Source organism: Cetorhinus maximus, unplaced genomic scaffold, assembly GCF_964194155.1.
Source record: "Cetorhinus maximus unplaced genomic scaffold, sCetMax3.hap1.1 HAP1_SCAFFOLD_2587, whole genome shotgun sequence".
NCBI classification, from domain to species: domain Eukaryota; kingdom Metazoa; phylum Chordata; class Chondrichthyes; order Lamniformes; family Cetorhinidae; genus Cetorhinus; species Cetorhinus maximus.
In genome coordinates, this window is record NW_027598521.1 from 13,962 (window position 1) to 30,000 (window position 16,039).

A 16,039-nucleotide genomic window follows, 5' to 3' on the forward strand; every position below is an offset into this window, starting at 1 on the left:
CAGTTTTGATTCATATACATACACATATAAATTATCTCCGCAGTTTGTTATTGCAGCTTCTTCCATGTTGGTACAGGGGACGACTTTAAAGGTTCCAAGTCTTGAGAATGGTTGACATGAAAACTCAGAGCTTTGACCTCAGTTTGGTTAGGTTCCAGAGGGAGGGTGTATAGGTCAGAGCGTTTGGAGTTTCAGAGCATAGACATTTCAGGCGGGCAGGTAGCAATATTGAGAGAGAATTGAGATAGATAGATAGATAGATAGATAGATAGATAAATAGATAGATAGATAGATAGATAGATAGATAGATAGATAGATAGATAGATAGATAGACAGATAGACAGAGAGACAGACAGAGAGACAGACAGACAGACAGAGAGACAGAGAGACAGACAGACAGACAGACAGACAGACAGACAGACAGACAGACAGACAGACAGAGCGAGAGTCAGTGAGAGAGCGAATGAACGAGAGAGCTTGAAGAGAGACTGGGAGAGAGAGAGAGAGAGACAGACAGTCAATGCGAGAGGAATATATTGACAGAGAGGGAGGGGGACAGATATAGAAGGAGAAAAAACAGAGTGAGAGACAGAAAAAGAGATGAGAGGGATAGCGAGGGGCACAGAGAGAGAGAGTGAGACAGAGAGTAGCGAGAGAGGGAGAGAGAAATAGAGAGCAATGGAGATGAAAAGGATGAGAGGCAGAAAGAAGGGGAGTGAGAGATACAGAGAGTAAAAGAGAGAGAAATTGAGCGATCAAGATCGAGAGACAAAGAGGCTGAGAAACAGAAGGGAGATAGAGAGGGACAGAGAGAGACAGAGAGAGAGAGACAGAGAGAGAGAGAGACAGAGAGAGAGACAGAGAGAGAGAGAGAGAGACAGAGAGAGAGAGAGAGAGAGACAGAGAGAGAGAGAGAGAGAGACACACAGAGAGAGAGAGAGAGAGAGAGAGAGACACAGAGAGGGAGGAGAGGGTATGTGAGAATTGGGAACCCAGAAACTGAAGAGAGATTGTACAACTCACAAGGAGCTGCTCCGACCTTGTCCTTTGAGGGAGACCCATGTCCACTGTGAATCTTCGGCACCCTCAGGAGTGGAGGGGAGCTTGGGGTGAGGGAGAGACCTGGGGAGCAATTCTCACTGGATTCCGTTGGCAGTTCCCCCTTCCACAATTCACCCCCTGACCCCCCCACAGATGGACTGGATGGGAGGGACGGTGCGGACAGAATCGAGCCATCAGGTTACCCGGGAAACAGCAGCTTGAGTCCCTGGAGTGAACGGCGAGAGCCATCGGGGGCGAGGGAGGGGGAGGTGCCCCTTCACTGAAGGGCCATGAATCTGAGGGTTGTCCACTCTGGTAGGAAGACTGGAAAAGCAGAATAGTATTTGACTGGAGAGGGAGTTGCAGAACTCTGAGGTGCGGAGGGATCTGGGTGCCCTGGTACATGAATCGGGGGAAGTTGGTGTGCAGATGCAGCAAGTGATTGGGGAAGGCAAGTGAAATGTCCTTTATTGCGAGGGGGGGGATGGAGTATAAAGGTCGGGAAGTCTCGCTCCGACTGTACAGGGCGTTGGGGAGACCACACCTGGAGCGCTGGGGACAGTTTTGGTCTCCTTACTTAAGGAGGGATTGACCCCCACTGGAGGCCGTTCAGAGAAGGTTCACTCGGCCGATTCCTGGGACGAAGGGGGTTTGTCTTGTGAGGAGAGGTTGAGCAGGCTGGGCCCTGTACCCATTGGAGTTTAGAAGAATGAGAGGCGATCTTATCGAGACAGATAAGATTCTGAGGGGAGGGGAGGGGCTCGACATGGGGGGGATGCTGAGAGGATGTTTCCCCCTTTCGTGGGAGGGAATCTAGAACGAGGGGAGGGGGCACAGTTTAAGAATGAGGGGTCTCCCGTTGGAGACGGAGATGAGGAGGAATTTCTTCTCTCAGAGGGTGGTCAGTCTGTGGGATTCTCTCCACCCCCCTCAGAGAGCAGTGGAGGACGGGGCGTTGGATATACTCAAGGCCGAGTGAGGCGGGTTTCCGATCGACGAGGGAGTCGAGGGTTATGAGGGGGGGAGGGACAGGAAAGTGGAGTTAAGGCCACAATCGGATGGGACGTGATCTTACCGAATGGGGGAAGCAGGGTGGAGCGGGCCGAAGGGCCTACTCCTGCTCAGTGTCCTGGCCTTAGGCGCGATGGTGGGCTCATGGGAAGCCGGCCTGGCCTGCCTCAGGCTGGATCCTCAGGGGGGGAAGCCCAGGGCCTAGAGCGACAGGCCGCAGGCTTGGGGTGCGCGCAATGGGGGCGTGGGCCTCCGCCAATGGCTGGGGGAAGGGGCTCCAATCGGCTCTCCGTTGTGCTTTCAGGAGGCAGCTGCAGTACAAGTGCGAGTGGTACATCCCCCTGGAGGACCTGAGCTTCCAAAGCCAGAGCGAGATCCACCTGATGGCCCCCAGCACCTTCCAGGTGGTGGCCGGGCAGGACATCGAGGAGGCCAAGGGGCGCCTGATGGAGACCAAGATCGAGATCTACCTGGAGAAGGTGGGTGGGCGAGGGCGGGGAAGGGAGGGCGGAGAAAGAGGGGGGATGGGGAGAGAGAGAGGGGGGAGGGAGAGAGAGGCAGGGGGAGAGGGAGGGAGAGTGAGGGAGGGGGAGGGTCAGAGAGAGAGAGGGGGACAGAGAGGGAGGGGGGAGGGTCAGAGAGAGAGAGAGGGGTAGGGGGTGAGGGGGGGAGGGTCAGAGACAGAGAGGGGGAGGGGAGGGGAGAGGGGGAGGGGGGGTCAGAGAGAGAGGGGGAGGGAGAGAGGGAGGGGGAGGGTCAGAGAGAGAGAGAGGGAGGGGAGGGGAGAGGGGGAGGGGGGGTCAGAGAGAGAGAGAGGGAGGGAGAGAGGGAGGGGGGAGGGTGAGAGAGAGAGGGGGAGGGAGAGAGGGGGGAGGGGGAGGGTCAGAGAGAGGGAGGGGGATGGTCAGAGAAAGAGGGGGGAGGGGGAGAGGGGGAGGGAGAGAGAGGGGGGGGTCAGAGAGAGAGAGAGGGAGGGAGAGAGGGAGGGGGGAGGGTGAGAGAGAGAGGGGTAGGGGGTGAGGGGGGAGGGTCAGAGAGAGAGAGGGGGAGGGAGAGAGGGGGAGGGGAGGGTCAGAGAGAGAGAGGGGGAGGGAGAGAGAGGGAGGGGGATGGTCAGAGAAAGAGGGGGGGAGGGGGAGAGGGGGAGGGAGAGAGAGGGGGGGGTCAGAGAGAGAGGGGGAGGGAGGGGGAGGGTCAGAGAGAGATGGGGAGGGAGAGAGAGGGAGGGGAGGGACAGAGAGAGGGGGGAGGGAGAGAGAGTGAGGGGGGAGGGAGAGAGAGTGAGAGGGGGAAGGAGAGAGAGTGAGAGGAGGAGGGTCAGAGAGAGAGGGGGAGGGAGAGAGGGAGGGGGAGGGTCAGAGAGAGAGAGAGGGAGGGAGAGAGGGAGGGGGGAGGGTGAGAGAGAGAGAGGGGGAGGGAGGGGAGAGGGGAGGGGGGGTCAGAGAGAGAGGGGGAGGGAGAGAGAGGGAGGGGAGAGGGGGAGGGGAGGGTCAGAGAGAGGGGGGAGAGGGAGAGAGGGAGTGGGAGGGTCAGAGAGAGGGGGGAGAGGGAGAGAGAGGCAGGGGAGAGAGAGATGGAGGGGGAGGGTCAGAGAGAGAGGTGGAGGGAGAGAGAGGGAGGGGGGAGGGTTCAGGGAGAGAGAGGGGAGGGGAGAGGGGGAGGGGGAGGGTCAGAGAGAGAGGGGGAGGGAGAGAGGGAGGGGGAGGGTCAGAGAGAGAGAGGGAGAGGGAGAGAGAGGGGGAAGGGTCAGAGAGAGAGAGGGAGAGGGAGAGAGAGGCAGGGGGAGAGAGAGATGGAGGGGGAGGGTCAGAGAGAGAGGGGGAGGGAGAGAGAGGCAGGGGGAGAGAGAGATGGAGGGGGGAGGGTTCAGAGAGAGAGAGGGGGAGGGAGAGAGAGGGAGGGGGGAGGGTCAGAGAGAGATGGGGAGGGAGAGAGAGTGAGGGGGAGGGAGAGAGAGGGGGAAGGGTCAGAGAGAGAGAGGGGAGGGAGAGAGAGGCAGAGGGAGAGAGAGAGGGAGGGGGAGGGTCAGAGAGAGATGGGGAGGGAGAGAGAGTGAGGGGGAGGGAGAGAGAGACTGCGGGGAGAGAGGGAGATAGAGGGTGGGGAGAGGGGAGGGTCAGAGAGAGAGTGGGGAAGGGAGGGTCAGAGAGGAGAGGGAGGTCAGAGAGAGGGGGAGGGAGAGATAGAGGGGGGAGGGAGAGCGAGTGAGAGGGGGAGGGAGAGAGAGAGGGGGAGGGAGAGAGGGAGGGGGGAGGGTCAGAGAGAGATGGGGAGGGAGAGAGTGAGGGGGAGGGAGAGAGAGGGGGAAGGGTCAGAGAGAGAGAGGGGAGGGAGAGAGAGGCAGAGGGAGAGAGAGAGGGAGGGGGGAGGGTCAGAGAGAGATGGGGAGGGAGAGAGAGTGAGGGGGAGGGAGAGAGAGACTGCGGGGGAGAGAGGGAGATAGAGGGTGGGGGAGAGGGGGAGGGTCAGAGAGAGAGTGGGGAAGGGGAGGGTCAGAGAGAGAGAGGGAGGGTCAGAGAGAGGGGGAGGGAGAGATAGAGGGGGGAGGGAGAGCGAGTGAGAGGGGGAGGGAGAGAGAGAGGGGGAGGGAGAGAGAGGGAGGGAGAGAGAGGGAGAGAGAGAGGGAGAGAGAGGGAGGGAGAGGGAGAGAGAGGGAGAGAGGGAGGGAGAGGGAGAGAGAGGAGGGAGAGGAGAGAGAGGGAGGGAGAGGGAGAGAGAGGGAGGGAGAGGGTCAGAGAGAGAGGGGGAGAGAGAGGGAGAGAGAGGGAGGGAGAGGGAGTAAGAGGGGGGAGGGAGAGAGAGGGAGGGAGAGAGACTGGGGGAGGTCAGAGAGAGGGGGGGAGGGTCAGAGAGGGAGGGGGAAGGAGAGAGAGGGAGGGGGAGGGTCAGAGAGGGAGGGGGAGGGGGGAGGGAGAGAGAGGGAGAGGGGGAGGGAGAGAGAGTGAGAGGGAGAGGGGGAGGATCAGAGAGAGAGGGGTGAGGGTCAGAGAGGGAGGGGGAGGGTCAGAGAGAGAGGGGGAGGGGAGAGGGGAGAGGGAGGGCGAGATTAAGGGGGGAGGGTCAGACTGATGTGGGGAGGGTGAGCGAGGGAGAGAGCGTGAGGGGGAGGTTCAGGGAGAGAGAGTGGGGGGGAGAGAGACTGAGAGGAGAGGGTCAGAGAGAGGGAGAGGGAGAACGTGTGAGAGGGGGAGTGTCAGAGAGAGAGGGGGAGAGCGAGGGAGAGAGTAAGGTGGGAGGGTCAGACTGACGTGGGGTGGGTGAGCGAGGGAGAGAGCGTGAGAGAAGAGGGTCAGAGAGAGGGAGGAGGGAGAGCGAGGGAAAGAGAGTGAGGGGGAGGGTCAGAGAGAGAGGTGGAGGGCGAGTGAGGGAGGGAGATTGAGGGGAGAGGGAGAGTGTCAGAGAGAGAGAGGGGAAGGGAGAGTGAGGGAGAGAGACTGGGGGGAATGGTCAGAAAGAGAGAGGGAGAGAGCGAGGGAGAGAGTGAGATCGAGGAAGGAAGAGAGAGGTAGAGAGTCAGAGAGAGAGGAGAAGGAGGGAGAGGGAGAGAGAGGCGTTAGAGAGGGAGGGAAAGGACCAAAGAGTCTGGGACGGAGAGAGAGGGAGAGAGAGTGAGACAGAGGGACAAAGAGTGAGGGAGAGGGAGAGGGTCAGAGAGGGGGGAGGGAGAGGGAGGGAGAGTGATGTGGGGTGGAAGAGAAAGGAGGGAGAGAGAGGGGGAGAGATTTAGAGTGGGAGGGAGAGGGGCAGAGGGAGAGGGGATGGAGAGGGAGGGAGAAAGAGTGAGAGGGTCAGAGAGGCAGGGAAAGAGAGAGGGAGAGGGGGAGGAGTGAGAGTGAGGGGGAGGGAGAGGGTTAGAGAGAGGGGGTGAGAGAATGAGAGGGAGCGAGAGAGAGAATAAGGAAGAGGGAGGGCAGTGGATGGACAGAGAAAGGAAGGGAGAGGGAGGGAGAGAGATGGGGAGAGAGCGAGGGAGAGAGTGTCGGAGAGGGAGATGAGGGTGAGAGATAGATAGGAGGCGGGAGGGAGAGGGGAGGGAGAAACTGAGAGAGGGAGGGAGAGGGTCAGAGAGAGGGGACAAAGACAGTGAGGGTGACGGATAGAGGGAGAGAGTAAGGTAGAGGGAGGGAGAGAGAGAGAGAGAACAAGGTAGAGAGAGGGAGAGGGAAGGAGAGAGGGATGGAGAGAAAGAGTGAGAGAGAGAAGGAGGGAAAGGGAGAAGGAGGGAGAGAGAGGAAGAGAGAGGGAGGGAGAAAGGGGGAGGGAGGGAGAGAGAGGGAGGGAGAAAATGAGGGGGAGGGAAAGAGTGAGAGACAGAGGGAGGGAACGACTGAGATGGAGGGAGAATGAGAAAGATTGAAAGGGTCAGAGGAAGAGGGAGGGAGAATACGAGAGTCAGTGAAAGAAGGAGAGGGAGAGGATTAGTGAGGGAGGGAGGGAGAGGGTCAGAGACAGAAGGAGGGAGTGAGAAGGATGGACAGACAGAGAGAGAGAGAGAGACAGAGGTAGACTGATAGGGGAGAGACGGAGGGAGAGAGAGGTTCGGGGCAGAGGGAGAGGGTGAGACAGGTGGAGAGAGTGAGAGGAGGGCAGAGAGACAGAGGTAGAGAGGCAGAGAGAGGGGAAAGTGGGAGGGACAGGGTCAAAGTGAGTGAGAGAGTGAGAGGGAGATAGAGAGTGAGGGTGAGAATGAGGGGAGGAAGAGAGTGAGGGTGAGAGTGAGGGGAGGGAGAGAGTGAGGGGAGGGAGAGAGTGAGGGTGAGAGTGAGGGGAGGGATAGAGTGAGGGTGAGAGTGAGGGGAGGGAGAGAGTGAAGGTGAGAGTGAGGGGAGGGAAAGAGTGAGTGTGAGAGTGAGTGGAGGGAGAGAGTGAGTGTGAGAGTGAGGGGAGGGAGAGAGTGAGTGTGAGAGTGAGGGGAGGGAGAGAGTGAGGGTGACAGTGAGTGGAGGGAGAGAGTGAGGGTGAGAGTGAGGGGAGGGAGAGAGTGAGGGTGAGAGTGAGGGGAGGGAGAGAGTGAGGGTGAGAGTGAGGGGAGGGAGAGAGTGAGTGAGAGAGAGAGGGAAGAGAGAGGGCGAGAGTGAGGGTGAGTGCGGTGGTGGTGAAAGGGACGGAGAGAGGTTGAGGGAAAGGGTAACAGAGAGAGAGGGAGGGAGTGAGTGTGGTAGGGGTAGAGGGAAGGCGGGAGCAGGGGAAGGTGGGGAGGGAGTGAGGGAGGGAGTTAGGAATCTGGGACAGGAGGATTGGGATAGGGCAGATCCAGAATTGAGGAGGGTTGAAGAGGGTAAAGGGGAATCAGAAATTTATTTCCACCCAGATGACCAACACTGTGTCCCCACAGAAACATAATAAAAGATTGGACCGGCTGAAGAAGAAGCTGATGGACATTGAGTCCTGGCTCCTACTGAATTCACCATCCATCCCCCTCGGACTCCAGAATAGGAACGGCAAGGTAAGGAGACCCGGTCCCAGAGGGGGAAAGGACAGTGTATCTAACGCACTGTGACACCCGGTCCCAGAGGGGGAAAGGACAGTGTATCTAACGCACTGTGACACCCGGTCCCAGAGGGGGAAAGGACAGTGTATCTGACGCACTGTGACACCCGGTCCCAGAGGGGGAAAGGACAGCGTATCTAACGCACTGTGACACCCGGTCCCAGAGGGGGAAAGGACAGCGTATCTAACGCACTGTGACACCCGGTCCCAGAGGGGGAAAGGACAGCGTATCTAACGCACTGTGACACCCGGTCCCAGAGGGGGAAAGGACAGCGTATCTAACGCACTGTGACACCCGGTCCCAGAGGGGGAAAGGACAGTGTATCTAACGCACTGTGACACCCGGTCCCAGAGGGGGAAAGGACAGTGTATATAACGCACAGTGATACTCGGTCCCAGAGGGGGAAAGAACTGTGTACCTCTCATACTCTGAGACCGAACTGTCCCTTCACCGATGTGTTGTCTAGGTCCGCCCGGTTTTAACCTGACGCGCTCAATGGCATAGGATTTGGTTATGTTGGCTTGAGGCTTTATAGGCAGCCTTTCAGCTTTTAACCACGTCTTAGGTCTGCTGTTGTGACCTCAGCTTATTGGTTTCCTCTGTTATATCTGCTTCTTCCCCAAGTGTGAGAGAGAGGCCACTGAGACACTTTGCTTGTCTTTATACTTCCATGGTTCATTGCCAGGATACATCACATCCTTTACCCCACACCCCACACCCCCTCACTCTCCCCCAGGCTCCTACCTACAGGTAACCTCTCTCCCCCCACCGTGCCCGGTACTGAGGACAGTTGCAGCCCCGGACTCCAACCCCGATTCGGCCCCGTCTCCGTCACTCGAGGTACAAGGGCCGGGAATCATACAGGGAGACCCTTCGGCCCATTGAGCACTCCCCACCACACCCCCCCGCAATTCGATACAACCCTGGCTGACCTTCTGCCTCAGTTCTGCCCTCTCGCCCGTAGCCCCTCGATTCCCCCAGGGGGACCGGACATCCCTCGGTCCCAGTCCGGAATAGGCTCGGCGATGGAGCCTAGGGGGTGAGAGAATTCCAAAGGTTTCCCGCCCTCCGAGCGTGAAGACTTTTCCCCTCGGCACGCTCCAAAACGGCCGACCCCTTACCCTAAGACTGTGCGTCGCCCTCCTCCGCATTCTCGAATCCCCAGCCCAGAGGGGGTGGGAGGGGGTGGGGGTTTGGGGGGGAGGGGAAACAACCTCTCATTGACCCCCAGCCTGTCAGAATCGGTGCAGGTTTCAATGAGATCTCCTCTCATTCTTCCAAACTCCGGAGAACGCAGACCCAATTTACTCACAGGACAACCCCCCCTCTTCGTCCCAGGGGCCAATCGAGTGACCCTTCGCTGTACCGCCTCCCAACGCAAGGACATCCTTCCTTAAACATGGAGACCGGAACTGCGCACAGTGTTCCAGGTGTGGCCTCACCACAACCCTGTGCAGCTCTAGCAAGGTTTCCTTATCCTTGAACCCTAACCCCCTTGCCATAAAGACCGACACGCCCTTTGCCTTCCTGACCCCTTGTTATACCCGCACGCTAACTTTTTGTGCTCCACGCCTTAACTCCCTCTGAGCAACAACATTCACAAGTTTCATTGGGTTTTTTCTTTTGGAATATCCCCCTTTCCCATCCTTACGACCTGAGGGAATAACTTCCCACGACCCCACAAGACACTCCCGCTCCCGCCCTTGTTGCCCGATCACTCCACCTGCCCGTAGCCCTTTGCAGCCTCTTTGTGTCCTCCACACAGCTTTCCCTTCCCATTGAATCTTTGTACCGTCAGCGGACGTCTCTACGTCACTCCCGGCCTCTCCATCTAAGACACGAGTGTCGATTGTAAGTAGACGAGGCCTCCTAGACTGGCCCTTGTGGTGCTCCACTAGCCACAGCCTCCCGACTTTGAAAATGCCCCATTTATCCCTACCCTCCGCTTCCTGTTCCTTCACCAATATTCCACCCCGGCTCCAGGAGCACTTATCTGCCAGTGAGCCCTTTGCGTGACACCTTATCGAGTGCCTTTGGGAGAACCAGGTATAGTACATCTACCAGTTCCCCTTCATCTACCCTCCTAGTCAGGCCCTCAAAACCTTCTAATAAATTTGTCAAACAGGATTTCATGTTCGTAAAGTCATGTTGCTCCGGCCTGATCCTAGTACAATTTGCTAAGTGCGTTGTCGAGGCCTCCTTAATAATAGATCCCAGCACTTCCCCGAATACCGATGTCAAGTGAACTGGCTGATGTCCCCTGCTTTCTCGCTCCCTCCATCCCGAAATGGCGGGGCTAGGTTTGTTCATTTCCATCTGCTCGGCCCCGTTCCAGAGTCTAGGGAATTTTTGCAAAAGGGTAGCCAGCCAGCTCCCTGTATTGCGTGTAGCCCTTCAGGTTCCTGGGGGATCTGTCGCACGCCAGTCCCAGGCACGTGTTCACACTGGGCCCAGCCTCAAAACCTCTCGAGGCGCAGGCTTATTCGCACACCCAGGCCCAGGCTCCACGACAGACCCATCAGCCTCAACATTAGTCTCGGCCCAGGCTCTGCCACACTAGGCCCAGGCTCCAACATAGCCCCAGCCCCAACACTACTCCAGGCCCAGGCTTTATCACACTAGGCCCAGCCTCCACTATAGGCCCAACCTCAGAACTGCTCCAGGCCCAGGCTTTGCCACACTAGGCCCTTGCTCCAACATAGCCCCAGCCTCAACACTACTCCAGGCCCAGGTTTTATCACACTAGGCCCAGGCTCCACTATAGGCCCAGCCTCAGAACTGCTCCAGGTCCGGGTTTTATCACACTAGGCCCAGGCTCCACTATAGTCCCAGCCTCAAAACTACTCTAGGCCCAGGCTTTGTCACGCTAGGCCCAGGCACCAGTGTTGCCCAGCCTCAACAGCACTGTAGGTCCAGGATTTGTCCCACGAGGCCCAGTCTCCACTACAGGCACAGCCTCAAAACTACTTTAGGCCCAGGTTTTATCACACAAGGCCCAGGTTCCACTACAGGCACAGCCTCAAAACTACTCTAGGCCCAGTTTTTTATAACACTAGGCCCAGGCTCCACTATAGACCCGGCCTCAAGACTACTCTAGGCTGAGGATTTATCACACTAGACCCAGTTTTTATCACACTAGGCCCAGACTCCATTATAGGCCCAGCCTCAACACTACTCTAGGCCCAGTTTTTATCACACTAGGCCCAGGCTCCATTATAGGCCCAGCATCAACACTACTCTAGGCCCAGTTTTTATCACACTAGGCCCAGACTCCATTATAGGCCCAGCCTCAAAACTACTTTAGGCCCAGGTTTTATCACAGAAGGCCAAGGTTCCACTACAGGCACAGCCTCAAAACTACTCTAGGCCGAGGATTTATCACACGAGACTCAGGCTCCACAACAGACCCGGCCCCTCAAGACTACTCTAGGCCGAGGATTTATCACACTAGGCCCAGGCCCCACTGTAGGCCGGGCCTCAAAACACGGCACTGGGGCCCAGGCTGCGTCATACACCGGGCCTGACCCTCCCGATACGGTGTGAGGACAGGTAACATGAGGCCGACCGAGGCGGCGAGCGGGCACAAGGCCTCGTGGGTGAGCTTGACTAACCGTGTGCGTCTCTCTCTGTCACAGAGCTACCTCTTCCTCTTGTCGTCGGCGTACGAGCTCCACGATTGGCGGGAGAGCATCGAGAGGCTGCAGAAGCATGGTGCGTAGCCATTGGGCCCCTGTCCCCACCTCCTCTCCCTTGCCCCAGGCTGAGGGGCCTTCCCCCCACCCCCACCATCTCCAAGGAGGCCTGAACCACGTGTGGGCGCGATCGAGCGGGTATCGAACCGGAGAAAGAGGCCCAGCCCAGGAGGGGATCCGATACTTCCCCGCACGGCCATTCTGGCCTTCGGGCCAGCGATAGAAACGCAGGAAACAGGAGCAGGAGTAGGCCATTCGGCCCCTCGAGCCTGCCCCGCCCATTCGATAGGGTCGGGGATGACCTTATCCTGGCCTTTAACCCCACGGCTCTCCCTCAGTACTGACCCTCCAACAGTGCGGCTCTCCCTCAGTACTGACCCTCCGACAGTGCGGCGCTCCCTCAGTACTGACCCTCCGACAGTGCGGCGCTCCCTCAGCACTGACCCTCCGACAGTGCGGCTCTCCCTCAGTACTGACCCTCCGACAGTTCAGCTCTCCCTCAGTACTGACCCTCCGACAGTGCGGCGCTCCCTCAGTACTGACCCTCCGACAGTGCGGCTCTCCCTCAGTACTGACCATCCGACAGTGCGGCTCTCCCTCAGTACTGACCCTCCGACAGTGCTGTGCTACCTCAGGTCTGACCCTCCAACAGGGCGGCGCTCCCTCAGTACTGACACTCCGACAGTGCGGCGCTCCCTCAGTACTGACCCTCCGCCAGTGCGGCGCTCCCTCAGTACTGACCCACCGACAGTGCGGCGCTCCCTCAGCACTTACCCTCCGACAGTGCGGCTCTCCCTCAGCACTGAACCTCCGACAGTGCGGCGCTCCCTCAGCACTGACCCTCCGACAGTGCGTCGCTCCCTCAGCACTGACCCTCCGACAGTGCGTCGCTCCCTCAGCACTGACCCTCCGACAGTGGGGCGCTCCCTCAGCACTGACCCTCCGACAGTGCGTCGCACCCTCAGCACTGACCCTCCGACAGTGCGGCACTCCCTCTGTACTGACCCTCCGACAGTGCGGCTCTCCCTCAGCACTGAACCTCCGACAGTGCAGCGCTCCCTCAGCACTGACCCTCCGACAGTGCGGCACTCCCTCTGTACTGACCCTCCAACAGTGCGGCTCTCCCTCAGCACTGAACCTCCGACAGTGCAGCGCTCCCTCAGCACTGACCCTCCAACAGTGCGGCTCTCCCTCAGCACTGAACCTCTGACAGTGTGGCGCTCCCTCAGCACTGACCCTCCGACAGTGCGGCTCTCCCTCAGCACTGAACCTCCGACAGTGCGGCGCTCCCTCAGCACTGACCCTCCGACAGTGCGGCGCTCCCTCAGTGCTGAACAGGACTGGAGCTGGTGTTGCCTCTCCCTGTAACAGAAGGCTGCTACATTCCCATGGGAACATGGCTCCTGTCACGATGGTTGAGATCACTCGGTTACTTGTCTCTGGTCTCAGAATGGAGCCTCCTTCCCTGGCTCTCTGTGTGTGCGCAGAGCCCACGTACTCCTGTTACATACAGGAAAGGGCTAATTTAAGCTACCCTGGTTACTCCTTGCCGCACTCTCCCTTAAACAACGGGGTGTTTGGATGTTGACTTGTGCCGTTATAAGTGGCGGGTGGGCACATTTCCTGATCCTTTTCTTCTGGTGTAACCCACTTCGGTTCATAAACCCACACTGACCAAGCTCAGTATTGGATAAACTCAGTGGGTTAGTTTATTTGCACGATCTCAAACATGAAAGCAGGACCACAACGTAGCCTCCTTTCTCACTCATGCAACAAAGGAGGGTGGGGGTTAGCGAAATAAATATTTACAGAGCAAAGACTAGAGAATAACAGGTTATTGCTGACAAGTCTCCGAAGTCACAGATCAAGGCCCACTGGTTGTATTCATTCGCAGAGGTCGGCAGGTTGAAAACTGATGCTGGATAATTGACTTTTCCAGTGGCGATGACTTCCACGATGAAGTTGGGGCTTTGCAGGCGACTGTATGGATGCTCAGAAGTCCCAGTGTAAAGAATGTAGATGGGGGGGCCAGGCGTTCACCTGGACCGGGCGCTTGTTCTGAGCTGCCGCTTGTTGGATGAAAAACGGCAGACTGAGCTTTGCAGCTCCGCAAGGCAATATCCCATCGGCTGGTTGGGGGGTAGGGTAAGGCGGGGGGTGGGGGAAGGGTCATGTCACATCACTCCAGGATGCACATTCCTTTTGCCTGGATCATTGGGATTGTTGGCGATCCAACCAGTAAGGATGTAAAAGGAGGGTGCAGGGTCCTTTGTCCCAGCAGTCTAGTAGCCTCCGCTGCCAAGGCCCAGCTTATGAAATGTTGATGGCCTTTGTACAATTCCCTTCTAATTTGGCCCCTGGAGCCCACAGGGTCGTTAGCATCTCCTCAGGGGTAATGAGGCACACAGTTCTTCGGTATTGTCCGCTCAGCTACTCCGTCCCCAAAGGTCAGAGCCAGGAGGTTCCTTTGGTTCATGGTTGTAGGCTATTACCCAGTTTTAAGATTTTGGCGGTGTGCGGCCTTCACTCAAGCACAGGCCTCAACCCCACACCGTGTCAAATTTGCGAATTATACGCGACGAAGAGGAGGAGTGCAGAGGGACTTGGGAGTCCTAGTCCAGGATTCTCTTCAGGTTAACTTGCAGGTTGGGTCGGTAGTTAGGAAGGCAAATGCAATGTTGGCATTTATTTCGAGAGGACTGGAATATAAAAGCAGGGATGTGCTGCTGAGGCTTTATAAGGCTCTGGGTCAGACCACATTTAGAATATTGTGAGCAATTTTGGGCCCCGTATCTCAGGAAGGATGTGCTGGCCCTGGAGAGGGTCCCAGAGGAGGTTCACGAGAACGATCCCAGGAATGAAAGGCTTAACATATGAGGAACGTTTGAGGACTCTGGGTCTATACTCGATGGAGTTTAGAAGGATGAGGGGGGATCTGATTGAAACTTACAGAATATTGAAAGGCCTGGATAGAGTGGATGTGGGGAAGATGTTTCCATTAGTAGGAGAGACTAGGACCCGAGGGGCACAGCCTCAGAGTAAAGGGAAGAGCTTTTAGAACAGCGATGAGGAGAAACTTCTTTAGCCCAGAGAGTGGTGAATCTATGGAATTCATTGCCACAGAAGGCTGTGGAGGCCAGGTCATTGAGTGTATTTAAGACCGAGATAGATAGGTTCTTGATTGGTAAGGGGGTCAAAGGTTACGGGGAGAAGGCGGGAGAATGGGGGTTGAGAAACTTATCAGCCGTGATTGAATGGCGGAGCAGACTCGATGGGCCGAATGGCCTAATTTCTGCTCCTATGTCTTATGGTCTTAGAGGAGATTGCGAAAACTCCGTCCGCTGTCCCTTCCCCCACCACTGACCTCCGCCCTCTCCTTCCTAGGCCTGCCGGCTTTCGCATTGACCCCCTATGAGACTCAGAGCCTGGTCAACGTCTACATGGGACAAAGGGCCACTCGCAACCCTCCGCTCCACAGCAACATAGAAGGTAAGGTGCTGCCTCCCAGGGGAGGGTCTAGGTACTGCAAACCCACCCTCCCTCACGCCCAACCCACCCTTACCCTCCGCCCTCGCCCGCTACAGTGGTTGCCTTTGTGTGGAGAGGGTTGGGGGGGTTTGGTAACAGGGGATTCGAGAATAGGGAGAGGGACGTGGACCGTGGAGAGATAGGGGGGATTGTAGGGGGCTGGAGGAGGTTACAGAGATAGGGAGGGGTGTAGGGGCCTGGAGGAGGTTACAGAGATAGGGAGGGGTGTAGGGGCAGGAGGTTACAGAGATAGGGAGGGTTGTAGGGGCTGGAGGAGGTTACAGAGATAGGGAGTGTGTAGGGGCTGGAGGAGGTTACAGAGATAGGGAGGGTTGTAGGGGCTGGAGGAGGTTACAGAGACAGGGAGAGGTGTAGGGGCTGGAGGAGGTTACAGAGATAGGGAGGGTTGTAGGGGGTGGAGGAGGTTACAGAGATAGGGAGAGGTGTAGGGGCTGGAGGAGGTGACAGAGAGCGGGAGGGTTGTAGGGGGCTGGAGGAGGTTACAGAGAGCGGGAGGGTTGTAGGGGCTGGAGGAGGTTACAGAGATAGGGAGGGTTGTAGGGGCTGGAGGAGGTTACAGAAAGAGGGAGGGTTGTAGGGGCTGGAGGAGGTTACAGAGATAGGCAATGTTGTAGGGACTGGAGGAGGTTACAGAGACAGGGAGAGGTGTAGGGGCTGGAGGAGGTTACAGAGATAGGGAGGGTTGTAGGGGGTGGAGGAGGTTACAGAGATAGGGAGGGGTGTAGGGGCTGGAGGATGTTACAGAGATAGGATGGGTTGTAGGAGCTGGAGGAGGTTACAGAGATAGGGAGGGTTGTAGGGGTTGGAGGAGGTTACAGAGATAGGGAGGGTTGTAGGGGCTGGAGGAGGTCACAGAGATAGGGAGGGTTGTAGGGGCTGGAGGAGGTTACAGAGATAGGGAGGGTTGTAGGAGCTGGAGCAGCTTACAGAGATAGGGAGGGTTGTAGGGGCTGGAGGAGGTCACAGAGATAGGGAGGGTTGTAGGGGCTGGAGGAGGTTACAGAGACAGGGAGGGGTGTAGGGGTGGAGGAGGTTACAGAGATAGGGAGGGTTATAGGGGGCTGGAGGAGGTTACAGAGATAGGGAGGGGGCGGTGAGGGCCATGGAGGGATTTGAAAACGAGGTTGAGAATGTGAAAATGGAGGTGTTGCCGGACCGGGAGCCGGTGTGGGGTCAGCGAGCACAGGGGGTGAGGGGTGAAGGGGACTCGGTGCGAGTTCGGACACGGGGGGGTGGACAGCGGAGTTTGGGATGA

The 16,039-nt window shown here is 57.8% G+C and overlaps 1 protein-coding gene across 1 annotated transcript in view; it reads left to right on the plus strand.

Annotated features, from left to right (window-relative positions):
• The window catches only part of LOC144677492 (active breakpoint cluster region-related protein-like), a gene marked incomplete at its 5' end in the record, with an annotated part of 31,871 nt that overhangs the window by 8,565 nt on the left and 7,267 nt on the right, over window positions 1-16,039 (plus strand). Inside the window, 4 exons of the mRNA XM_078537570.1 lie at window positions 2,357-2,531; window positions 7,388-7,498; window positions 11,179-11,254; window positions 14,620-14,724. Coding sequence (XP_078393696.1) covers window positions 2,357-2,531; window positions 7,388-7,498; window positions 11,179-11,254; window positions 14,620-14,724 — 467 coding nt within the window. The remainder of the gene's footprint in view (window positions 1-2,356; window positions 2,532-7,387; window positions 7,499-11,178; window positions 11,255-14,619; window positions 14,725-16,039) is intronic.